The 12,202-nt window shown below is 55.4% G+C and overlaps 1 protein-coding gene across 3 annotated transcripts; it reads right to left on the reverse strand.

Moving 5' to 3' along the window:
• Positions 1-207: 207 nt before the first annotated feature.
• Positions 208-11,981, reverse strand: ACKR3 (atypical chemokine receptor 3). 3 transcript variants are annotated; one of them, XM_055300544.1, is made up of 2 exons: positions 11,890-11,981; positions 208-2,169 (listed from the first exon to the last, which is right to left on the reverse strand). In XM_055300544.1, exon 2 carries the CDS (start codon positions 2,143-2,145, stop codon positions 1,057-1,059), a length of 1,089 nt encoding a protein of 362 aa, XP_055156519.1. In that variant the 5' UTR covers positions 2,146-2,169; positions 11,890-11,981; the 3' UTR covers positions 208-1,056. The 3 variants fall into 3 exon arrangements, with proteins under 3 accessions (XP_055156519.1, XP_055156520.1, XP_055156521.1); XM_055300545.1 differs by lacking the exon at positions 11,890-11,981 and adding an exon at positions 11,578-11,849; XM_055300546.1 differs by lacking the exon at positions 11,890-11,981 and adding an exon at positions 10,486-10,665.
• Positions 11,982-12,202: the final 221 nt, after the last annotated feature.

Here is a 12,202-nt window from a genome sequence, read left to right on the forward strand (position 1 = left end):
ATAACCCAAACCCTCAATACGCTCGAATGTTTTCCCCTTTATGTCATTTCCACAAGTGAACCCCTGGGGTTTTGCCTTTATGGTGGCTCCCTTCTCTTATACATATTAGGACAACCCGTCCTGCCGTATATATTTGTACTGTTATTACCACACATGCCACCTAAATGCCAAACATGCTTCTAACACTGAGACGCAGATGCCTTTTTTAGGAAAAACAAATCTTTATTAAAAAAAAAAGAAAGAAAGAAAGAAAAATAACTTACAAATTGAGAGAACTCTCCGAAATAAGACGGTTCAACTCTGTGCGCGGCGCTGCAGCCTGGAGAGGTTCCGCTTCGTTTCGCTCTTTTAATGTAACTTTACGATACAATTAATATCACAAACTGCTTTACAGCGTCCTTCTTGTCCCATATCCCATGCGGGTAGCAAAGCACCACACAGATATAAAACTATCGTAAATAAAACATTTCAGCCCAGACTGGCATATATTTATATATTTATATATTTATATTTATATATATATATAAAATTTCAAAACAGCTAACAATTAATGTCATCCTTAGTCAAAACTGAAATCAAACTAGTCTTAAAACTACAACGCTCTGAATATATGTCAGCGTATGTATATGTATCGTATGTCACAGCGCCCATACGATATTTATAAAATATATTTAAACTTTCAAGTACATTTATAAGGTACGCCGATAATGAGAAAATAAAGTCTTAAAATTTAAATACAAGTCACCAAGTAAAACCTCCAGGGAACACAGAAAGTCTCATTTTACCGAAGTGCAGGCGAGCCCGCCGCGCAACCGGCTTGGACGAGTAAGTAGTAGGGTCACGCAGCACGGCCCACGCCGTCAGGACGCACGGCCCCGTGACAGCCACCCCGGCAGCCGGACAAAGAGGAGAAGGGCCCACGGTGGCACCTGCTTCCCCACTTCACGCGACTCAGCACTCAAGCCCCGAAGGCGCCTTGCTTTAACTCTCGGAAACGATGCAACCCAGCGCCGTGTAGGAAGCGCGCACGCTTGTCCCCGAGGCCCCCGGGGCCCGTCACTTGGCGTTTTGCTCCAAGGCGGAGTACTCTGTCTCCGACACCCTGGAGGCATCGATGAGCTTGGTGAGACCCGTCTTGGCCGAGTACTTAAAGATGAAGGCCTTCATCAGCTCGTATCTGTAGTTACGGTTGATGAAGCTGTAGAGCACGGGGTTGACGCAGCAGTGCACCAGAGACAGGCACTGCGTGACGTGCAGAGCCGTGAAGAGGAAGTTCTCCAGCTGGCAGGTGAAGGGGATGTAGTGAAGGATGGAGAAGATGTCCAGGAGCACCACCACGTGGTAGGGGAGCCAGCACACGAGGAAGACCACCACGTAGGAGAAGATGATCTTTCGGCTGCTCTGCTTCTCCTGGTCGCTGGACGCGGAGATGGCGCGGGCCAGCAGGCAGTAGAAGACGGCGATGACGCAGAAGGGGATGGCGAAGCCCAGGACCACCGAGACCAGCTCCATGCTGATGAGCCACTCCTTGACGCTGTGCTCAGGGTAGAAGGAGCGGCAGTAGGTCTCGTTGTTGGACGCCGACGTGACGGTCTTCAGGTAGTAGGTGTCGGGCAGGGACACGCAGAAGGCCAGCAGCCACACCAGGACGCAGACGGCGCGGCGAACCACCTTCTTCCTGCGGCTCGACGTGCTGGCGAAGTAGGTGATGGAGAGGTAGCGGTCCACGCTCATGCACGTGAGGAAGAAGATGCTGCCGAACAGGTTGATGGAGAAGATGAGGTGCGTGATCTTGCACGTGAGCTCCCCCATGGGCCACTGGTTATGCTGCACGAGGCTGACCACCCAGACGGGGATGGTGACGACCACCCACAGGTCGGCGATGGCCAGGTTGAGGATGTAGCAGTGCGTGTCGTAGCCGGTGGTCTTGGCCTGGATGTTCACCCAGACCACCACGGAGTTGGCGATCATGCCGATCACGAAGATGAAGATGTAAATGAAGGACAGCGTGTACAGCAGCACGCTTTTGTTGGGCATGTTGGGGCACAGCACGGTGTCGACGACGATGCAGTCGCTGCTGTTGCACGGCCAGCTCATGTCGGAGAAGTTGCCTGGCTCGGCGTAGTCGAAGAGGTGCAGATCCATGGTGCTGCGGGCACGGCGAACGGCCTATGTGGAAATGAAACAGAAAGGACGGAATGGAAAAGGGGGTTCACCGGGGAACACGGCAGGCGCCCTTGCAGCGCTCCACACGCTCAGCCGCTCTGCTCCACTCGTGGCGTCTTCCACCCAAAGGAGAAAAGGAAGCAGCGGAACAACGACAGGACACACGCCCAGCATCTAAGCCCCTGCGGTGCCCGAGTGAGAGGGCGACCGCCTTCTCTATCTTCTTATGGCTGTGTCTCAAGACCTCACCAGCCCGGCTGTGCCCGCAGCGTGAGATCAGCCCGGACCAGGGGCCGGGGGGGACGTCTGACAGCCACAGCGACGCTGACGCCTCGCTCATTCTCAGCAGGGGACACTGGAGCCACCTTCCCCACGCCCCAGAGAACGGCAGCAGCGACCATCTGTTCCTGGCACTGCTCTGGCCCCGGTGTCCTGCTCTGGTGTCTTAACGAGAGGGCTTCAGATTCCAAGCGTGCATCCAAAATGTGACTCAGTGCTTTTTAACCTTCCTGCAAAACGTGCGTGTAAACCCGGGTCGAACAGGCCACCTTCAGTTCGCCATCACGAAGACCACGTGAGACGGGAGACGCGGTCAGCCCTGCAGCCTGGCTGCCACCGCATGGCCCCCCACCCCCTGGAACCCGGAGACCCTGGGTTTGCCGTGGGATTTTCAACTAAGGGCAACCAACCAGCTGTCTGGCACTGTGGGCCACTGCCTCGTGTCTCCTTCTTTCATTAACCCAACTGCTTCAAGAGCAGCTTGTGCCAAGACCCAGGGCACAAAAATCGCCACCTGCTGCAGTTCTGGAGGGGCAGACAATGGTCTCCACTGTCTTTCCTGCTGACCTGACGTGAGGCCAACACTCTGAACTGTCACCATTTTGATATTAACAGGGAATCAGCTCCGAAGTACCCCTGTGCCTAGAAATCATCATTTCTCCCCAAATGCACCGGCTAGGAGAGCTTCCAGGGGCTGTCTTCTACCGCTGCCCCAGTCACTGGAGGGCCCCGAAACCCCTCCAGGACACGGACCTGGGTGGGCAGCCCACTGTGCGACCACAGGAACAAGGATGCCCTGCGGAGAGCGACCTCGCAGAGGAATGCAGTTGTCCTTCCTTCTCACATGTCACAGGTAATAACTGACCCCAAGTCGAGCTTCTGCGCCAAGTTCATTTAACGTGGATTCCGGGTCACACAGAACTCCCTGGAGGATGGGCCACACTGGCCCACGGGTCAGCGCCCAGGTGGCTACGCTAACGGTATGAGGACACAGCCGGGAAAACCAGCCACCCCGAGACCAGACCTTCCCAGGTGGGAATCCTGACTCTTTGCTCACCGGCGTTGAACCTGAGACTCGCTAACCTGCCTTTGGCTGCATCCTCGAGACACCGGCACCATCTCCCAGAGGCGCCCAAGAACCAAAGGGTCCAAACCGGAATCTAGCACACAGCAGGTGGCCTGTAGCTCCCTCCCCCCACCCATCCCTTTGGCAAAAAAGCACAGTCCCCCTTAATTCTTGCTCCACGTTTGAAACCAAGTCTCACTGCCTAAGTAATGCACGTCCCCGCCCGGAGGGAGACGGAGGGGTGCGCGGAGACGGGCAGTCTGCTATGTTGGCCTTCAGGATAAATGCACAGGAGCCCTGACGAGTGAGACGCTCCCTGGTCTCCCAGGACCGGCTCCTGAGCCTCGAAACTCACAGCACCTGACCTAATCCTAAATCTCAGGTAGCGGACATCACCTGCAGGCTTCTTCTGGGCAGTTCTCCTCTGGGGGTTGAAAGTGGCCACTGGTCCCTCTCCCGGGGGGAACCTCACCAGGTCCCCGTGGCCCCGCTGCTGAGGGGAGGAGGCTGGGCCTCCCCGGAGGTGCCGGCAGCTGCTGGGCCCAGGGAGCACCCCACCAGGAGGAGCCCATGCCCTGTGACCACCGCCTTGTGCAAGACCAGACACACCAGCAGAGGAGGGCACCCAGGGAGACTCAGCATGACCATGTTTAGGACAAAGGAAACTGTCATGTTATGAGACTTCGGACCGCCTCGTCCTAAGCGGCAGCTTGCGGAGCCCCAAAGCCCATGGGTCCAAGGGGCAGCAGAGGATGCCCTCGAGGATCCACGGCTCCCTGACCCCCTAGACTGGCCTCAGGATGGGCAGCCAGCCCCGGCCCGTGCTCTGAAGCTACTCCTGCCACCTCACCCCTACCCGGCCACTAACCTGCCCTCGGCTGGCCCTCCTCTCCCCATCCCACGAAGCCCCCAACCCCAGAAGAGAACAAAGCAGGGATTTCAGCTCGGCTCTCCTATATATGGTTCAATGTGGCGACCCCCTTAATCCCCCCATTTCCTTAACATGAAACACATCTGCAGCATGGGCTGGTTTATAAAGCACTTTGGCCTCATGACCTCACCTGACCCCACAGTCCCTATAGAGCGGAGGGGCTGTGCTGGAGGGCACAGCCGGGCAGAGGGGGCCAGGGCCAGGCAGGGCCCCTCCCCAGCCCCATAAGGCCGCGGCAGACACAGCCACAGAGCTGTCACGGGGCCGGAGAGGAAGGAATGTGCCCCAACCCTGTTAGCCTGACGGGGTCCAAGCACCCCCAGCTCTTTGCTCACCACGAGGAGACAGGGAGTGAGCTCGGGCCTCCTGTGCCGCTCAGCGGAAGGCGCCGGGCACGGTTCAGTGTGGACAGCTGGACCCCTGCAGGGCCAGGGTTGTATGAGAAGCTACGTGCCTCTCACACCCCACCCTTTTGGAAATTACTAGGTCAAGATGTCCAGATCAGGGCGCCTAGGGGGCTCAGCAGCTGAGCATCTGCCTTCGGCTCAGGGTGTAACCCCGGGGTCCCGGGATCAAGTCCCCCATTGGGCTCCCTGCATGGAGCCTGCTTCTCCCTCTGCCTGTGTCTCTGCCTCTCTCTCTCTCTCTGTCTCATGAATAAATAAATAAAATCTTCCAAAAAAAATAGAATCAAGTTGTCCAGACGGACCCTCTGGAGCTGCCAACCGCTCCAACCATGGCACAGGGAGGGCTCAGGGCCCATCCTTGGTTTCCTCCTCTGCCCTCTGGGCAATGGAAACCTGATTAGTGATCACTGGGCCTCTGGCTCCCCTCCCTCCTGGGGCCACAGTGGGGCTCTTCCAGCCAGGGCCGAAGGGGAGGGCAGAGGCTTCCGGGCTCCCAGCTGGAGCGGGCAAGCCTGCTGGCCCAGCGGTCGGTGATCTTCCACCACCCATCAGCCTGGGAGCTGAGGGCCGAGGCCGGGGCCCTAGCCACCACCTCCCCCAGGGAGGACCCCCGGCACCCCCTCCCAGGGTGGGGCGGCTTTCGTGGCCAAGAGGAGGAGGGAGACAGAGAGGAGCTGAAACAAAGCACAGTCTTCAGAGGCCCTGCAAATCCAGACAGAGGATTTGGATTTGGGAAACCGAACTCACAACAGCTTAGCCCCCTGCCCCATCATTTCAGTATTTTTCATACATTTGGTTTTGGAAACAATCAAAGGCCGTTTCCAGAGAAGAATATGATTTGACAAAGACAACCTCATCTTATGTCCCATGTGGTCTGCAGCAAAGGCCCGTGGGCCCGAGCCAGGGTCCAGGAGGGCTGGGGCCGTCCCCTTGGTGCCGTCCCGCCGATGGTGTGCGGCCGCCCCCGGAGAAAGGACCTTCCTAATCTGCTGGCCGAGATCTTAACAAGTGGCCCTCTCACAGCCACGGATAGGGCAAGCTACGGAGTGTCTACCCAGGTCCCCCTGGTTTCCACAGGCTGGCGACAGAACCCGAGGGTGGAGGGGTGAGGGGGCGGCCAGCGAGCGACAGCCCAGAGCGCCCAGCACCGGAGGCCCAGCCGCCCTCCAGCGAACGCAGGACACAGCCGGCGGACCGCACTCCCAGGGGGTCCAAGCCGTCTGAAGACCACCCCGACCCGGGGACACCCCTCATCCCAGCCGCTCCGGTCCCCTCTCTGCTGGAGGAAAGCCCCAACTCCATCCCGCCAGCCTGGGGCCAGAGCTTGTAGATTCTACTCTATAAACTTCTGTATTATTTATTTGACATCAAGAATGACGGAGATTTTAGATTTTGAAGGAGGGAGGGTTCACAGAACAGTAACGGATCCAGTTCCATCGTCCTAGGGCGCTGGGCACCCCCGACTCCCCCGCACGCCCTGAGCCCCGCCGACCGCTCCTCTCGCCAGTGCTCCCGGTCTCTCGACTCCCCGTCCCGCACCCGGACCCTGGGAGCATCGCCGGGACCACGGCCTGCGCCTGGGGTCCGCACAGGGCCTCAGCCACCCTCCTGTTCCCGGGGGCAGAGGGGCTCCTTGTGGTCACTTGGAGGACCTTTCCGGGAGATGTGCCTCTCATTTCTCAGTTGCATGTGCATCCGCCAAGGATCCCTGACAGCGACTGAAGTGCAGCACGTGGTGTGAGATTCCGCTGCCTCCCAACGGTGGCCTGAGCTCACCCGGGGGGCTGGGGGTCAAGCCGGAATTAGAAGGCCCCGAGGTCAGTCTGCAGGGGGGCAGTTGGCCTGCAGTAAACCACCCGCTCACGGGCCCGGAGTCAGGCCCTCCATGACAGACTGCCGAGCAGTCAGGCCTCTGGCTGGCCTGCACCGTAACTGCCTTCGGCATGTTTGCAAATTCCCATTGCAGACAGGAAGATTATTCTGCACCAGCCCCTTAGCTGCTCCTACGCCAATCAACGCATCCTGTTTCTCCCCCTGGTCCCCTACCCAGGCCACACAGCTCTATTATGTGTCACTGCCCCCCCACAGCTGAGACCCAAAACACCAGTGCCTGAGTCCCGCTGCCACCGCAGTGGTCTGGGAGCTGCGACCTCCTGCCTCCCCAGGTCCCTTGACTCCTGCACCCCCAGCCAGCATGGTGCTCAGCGGGGCGCTAATAAAGGATGATGGAGTGAAAAAAAAAACAAAACACACACACACTCCATGTTCTTCCTGCCCAAGCCCTGCACCCCTACGACGTCTTCATCTTTGCATGAAGCCAGCACAATACAGGGGTTCAGGGTGTCCACAGTCAAGAAGTCAATAGTGATCATCAGGCTGCACCAAGCCCAGTGGTCTGAGGCCATCACTGGAACAGGAGTCCAGAAGAGACTCTTCCGAACCCCCCCTCATCGAACTGAGACAAAGATCACCCTTTTCATGCCCCAAATGTCTGTGGAACCTCCCATGAGGGGAGCACTGCTCTGGAGGCCAAAGAGCAGAACCGCCATGCACCATCCTCAAGGACTCACCAGCCAACTGAGCAGGGCAAGAAGGCTGCAGGGCAGTGGTGGGTGCCCCTGGAGCAGAAGGGTGAGGAATTCCCACTCACATGGTTTATGGGGGTCATCAGGGAGGAATGCAGGGGTGAGATGATCAATGATAGAGACCATGGAGAGGGTCACCAGACGAGGCTGAGGCCAAGCTCCCCACAAAGGAAAGGTGGCAGGTGACAAGAGTCAGGGGTAGGGGTACAGGGAATGAGGGAGTCAGGCTGGGCCTGCCCACACAGAGCCGCAAAGGTTTTGAGCAAGGGAGCAGCTTGTGGCAAAAAAAAAAAAAAAAAAGGCTCTTGAGGGCGGAGGGGACACAAACCGGGTAGAAGGCATGCAGTGGGGGCCTCTGGCGGCAGGGCGGCAGGGTGCAAACAGGCCGCAGGAACGTGCTTGCTCCCAGTCCCCACTGGTGCAGATAAGATTACATGGGACCAGCCAACCAGGACTGGGTACCAGGTCACACAGTGAGGGGCCTCCTGGGCCTTGGGGCTCCTTAGGACCTCTGCTTACAGGTGACCTTTCTTATTGGCCTTCTGTGGTTTGGGACGCGTGTCCTCCCAGGATGGAATTTCCCAGAGCAGTTCACTGTTGTTCAAACTGGATCACCTTGCTCAGCGTCCCGCTGCTGCACACATGCACACTGAGGCCAGGCCAGGAGAAGAGAGCCGCGTATCTCGGTTTGTGGCTAACAACGGCCCTCCTCACTTCCCCAACTTTTCCAGAGACTTCACCCAGTGGCAGCCATGCTCTGGCCTCTTTGCCAGTCTAGTTGGCATGCAGTTCAGGTCAGGAGAACTCACACCACATCTAAAAAAATCATTAGGCAATTGCCCATCCCTGGGGTCAGGGTTTTATTTGTTTGCTTTTTGGTTTTTTGGGGTTGTTTTTGTTTTGATTTAGATGCTGCATTAAATCTATGGGCAAGTCCAGAAAAGCTTCAGCCCTGGCAGGCTCCCTGCAGCCATCTGCTAGGGCTGACAGCACACTGGGGAATGGTCTGTCCCCCAGTGCCAAGCAAACAGAATGTGTCTTGACTGCACATTCAGTTGCAGACTACGAATTATTTCACACAAGCAAGGAATGGCTCTAAATCATTAGAAAACTCAAAAAATAATAATAATAATAATAATAAAGAGAGGAAAAGAGGGGAAAAAAAAACTCCCTACCCTGAGTCATATATAGGTCACTTATCCCTGGAGTCCTCAACCTACTTCCTGTTAACACATGGGGTGGGGCATCCTCGCCCACTTTTAAATATTTGGGGGAGAAAAGGAACCCCACATCCAGAAACCCGATCTGGTCTATTGTGCTCAGCTGCCCACAGGGAAGCAGTGCTGTGCCCAGAAGGGCAGATCCAAAGATCCACGTCACAAAGGCTGCCGTCTGGGTTGGCCTGGTGTAACCAGAACCCCAGCTCCCACCCAGCTCAGGACCTGGACGAGGCAGTGGGAGGTCAGCCAGGCTCTCGGCCAGACACAATAGAGTTCCCAGGAGAAGGCTACTCAATCTTGGACTCTTCTAATAAAACTCGGGGAAGAGCCCCACAAAGGTATTTGTTACAATTAGAAAATGTGAAGATGCTGGCTATCTGGCTGACACAGCCCCCCCCCCCACCCAGGGTCCTCCATGCTGCCCACTGCTCCTCTAGCTGTCCCTTAGCCAACAGCCGGCCGACCAAAGCCACCGGGTGACTCCCAGGCCCTCCACCCTTCAAGCACTAGGAACAAAACAGAGTCGGCTCCAAACCTACCTGTGGCTCAGTAAAATGTTCACAATAAAAATATTTACTCCCCTCCTCACTTTCATCAGGAAAGCATGTACTTTTTTCTCCAATTCTAAATCACTAGATTGTTCGGTTAAAAAAACAAACATCAAATATTCCCTGTAGAAAACCATCAAATACAGGATCAGATAATTCTCCTATTTTTCCTTTTCTTCTCTCCCTCCCTCTCTCTCTCTCTCTCTCTCTCTCTCTTTTTTCTTGTTTGTTTTTACTCTTAATAGAAACTGTGTGTCCCAAGACTACAATTTTCTGGACTTGAACAGCACTTTCCGTGACCTGGCCTTGAGTATCTCTCTAAACTCTACCTACGTGCATGTAACTCGACTAGAAAGGTGCTCTAAGACCGTTCTTCTTCCTAAAAGTAAAGCTAAGTTCAAACCCTGTACATTTCAGTTCCAAAATCCGTTTGCGCCCTGCAAAACCACCGAGAAAAATCTAAAGTCCTGAAATCCTGACGGTTTTTCTCCCCCTCAGTTTACTCTTAGGCTTTCTAGAGTGACCGTCTGCAGGTCTCAGGTTTGAGTAACTCCAGCCAGCTCCCTCACGCCTCCCTGAAAACAGAAGCCCCTCTGCCTAGATGAGCACACAAAAAGCCACTGTTCCTGATTAAGTAGGTTTTTTTGTTTGGATTTTTTTTTTTCACCCAGAAAGCCTATACTTTGCCTGTTCTGGGTCTGATTAGAAACCATAATACCTTCTCAATTCTCCCAGGACTTGCTGTTAATAAGGGGAAAACTCACCTCCAAAGTCCTGACTCAGTTAAGCACCAGCATGTTGCCTTGGCTATACTCTCTGGAACTTTTTTCAAACTATGATTGCAATGCATGCCACTTTTAAAAATTGGATGGGCAGCAAAATGCAGGCATTTCTCAATTTTCTTTTGCTCCATCACCCCCACCCTTACCCACCACCACACCACCCCCATCCCCAGGAGGCTGGGGCATCCAGCTCAGCAATTGTGCACACATTCAAGTGTTTATTGCACAGACTGGGGGGAAAAAAGAGCAAATTGTTTCCAAGCTAGAGCTCCCATGTGCAACTTTGCTTTAGAGAAAGGCTTTGCATCTGGGGAAGCTCCAGCGCTGATGGGAGGAAGGACAGGCAGTTTATCCATTTAAAATCTATAGAAAGTTAAGCACAGACCCCAGCAGCCTCCACTTTCTTTTCTAGGCAAGCCTATTTGATCTCCGCATTTTTGCTGGAATAAATAAAAGGACACAAAGGCAGCATCTGCGTTTAAAAAGAAAAGAAAAAGTTACCACATTGAGACTTTGCAGAATGAAGTTTCAGGGGATGTCAGCGCACCAAATACCCTCAAAGAGCTGTAAACCATGTCAGGGGCCCCTCCTGCACTTCTGGAAAACCTAATGATCCCGTCGTGAGCAAGTGAATTGAGAGAAAGAGAAAGAAAGAAAAGGAAGGAAGGAAGGAAGGAAGGAAGGAAGGAAGGAAGGAAGGAAGGAAGGAGGGAGGGAGGGAAGGAAGGAGGGAGGAAAGAAGGAAGGAAGGAGAGAAAAAAGAAAGAAGGAAAGAAAGAAAGAAGAAAGAAAGAAAGAAAGAAAGAAAGAAAGAAAGAAAGGAAGGAAGGAAGGAAGGAAGGAAGGAAGGAAGGAAGGAAAGAAAGAAAGAAAGAAAGAAAGAAAGAAAGAAAGAAGAAAGAAAGAAAGAAGAAAGAAAGAAAGAAAGAAAGAAAGAAAGAAAAGGAGGAGGGAGCCGCAGAGGGAGCCAGCCAGTCTGACTTTTACAACTTCTCATTCTCTCTGGAAGTTACAAGTCTTGGCTAACCACCCACCCCTGACCTCACTCCAAAGTTCTCACTGCCAGTCACCCCTCGAGTCTCTCTGCATGCTAACGAAATCCAACAAAAGTCAGGTTTTACCTGAAGGCTATATTTAAATTACAAAAATCCTAGACTTGTGCATGTGCCTTTCCCACCCACCCCCCCAACTGCCAGTTGCACTTACCTTCCGAGAGCGCAATAAATATTCAAATCAGATTAGCAAGGAAGCCATCCAAGACCCGAGACCGAGCTGCCTTTAACACTCACCCTTAGAGCTTCCAGGCTCCCAGGAGCTGGTGCTCCCTCCCGCCCCAGAGCCCTGGATTCTAATACATTCTGGAATCACAAAGATTCACAGCACCCTTTGGGGGGGCTTCCCTTAAGGATGCCCCCTCAAGCAAGCAGAGCCCGTCCTGCGATGACACTTGTACTGGCCAGTCCATCTGTTTCCTCCCCCCCCCAAGGACCCACGCGTGGAAGGGGCAAGCAGTGAGTGGTGCCAGGCGTGCCCGATGCCAACTCCGGGCAAGCAGGATGGACGGTGCGCATTCCTGCTGAGTCCTGCACTTACCCGAGCTGAAACGCGCACGGCTCTGGGTGCCTAAAGCCAACACACTGCACGGAGCGCTGGTTCCACGCGTGACTTAAGGACACCCGGCCCCTTGCTTTCCGCAGCAGAGCGCGGTGGCCCCGGCTTTGCAAGGCGCTTTGCAGCGCGCAGCGCCGTGCTCTGGGGAAGCAGACCTGCAGCCACCAGCGCAGCGACTCAGGAGTCCGGGCTGGGGGGGCGGGGGGGACCACTTAGCTCCAGGCTGGAAGCCCTGACCTCCGTGCACCCCCCCCCCCTCGGTGCAGGCCGGGCTGCGGGGAGCAGTCGCCTTACCTCGCGGCGGGGCTCGGGCTCGGGGCTCCCTGCGCGCGGTAGCGGCGGCCTCGGCTCCCCGCCTCGGGGCTGAGCGGTTTGCAGCACTGAGCTCCCGGCGGCCGCCCCGTGTTATATACACCGCAGGCAGGCGCCTCTAGGTGGCAGCTTTGTAACCCGCATCTGCTCCCTCCCTCCCCGCCCTCCCCCCCTTGCACACGTGCATACACACACACACACACACACACACATGCATGCACGCGCGCACACACCCACGCACCCCTCTCGTAAACCCCGATCTGTCCTCCGCCCCCCCCAGCTCTGCACCCTCACA

Source organism: Nyctereutes procyonoides, unplaced genomic scaffold (genome assembly GCF_905146905.1).
Source record: "Nyctereutes procyonoides isolate TBG_1078 unplaced genomic scaffold, NYPRO_anot_genome, whole genome shotgun sequence".
Lineage (NCBI taxonomy): Eukaryota > Metazoa > Chordata > Mammalia > Carnivora > Canidae > Nyctereutes > Nyctereutes procyonoides.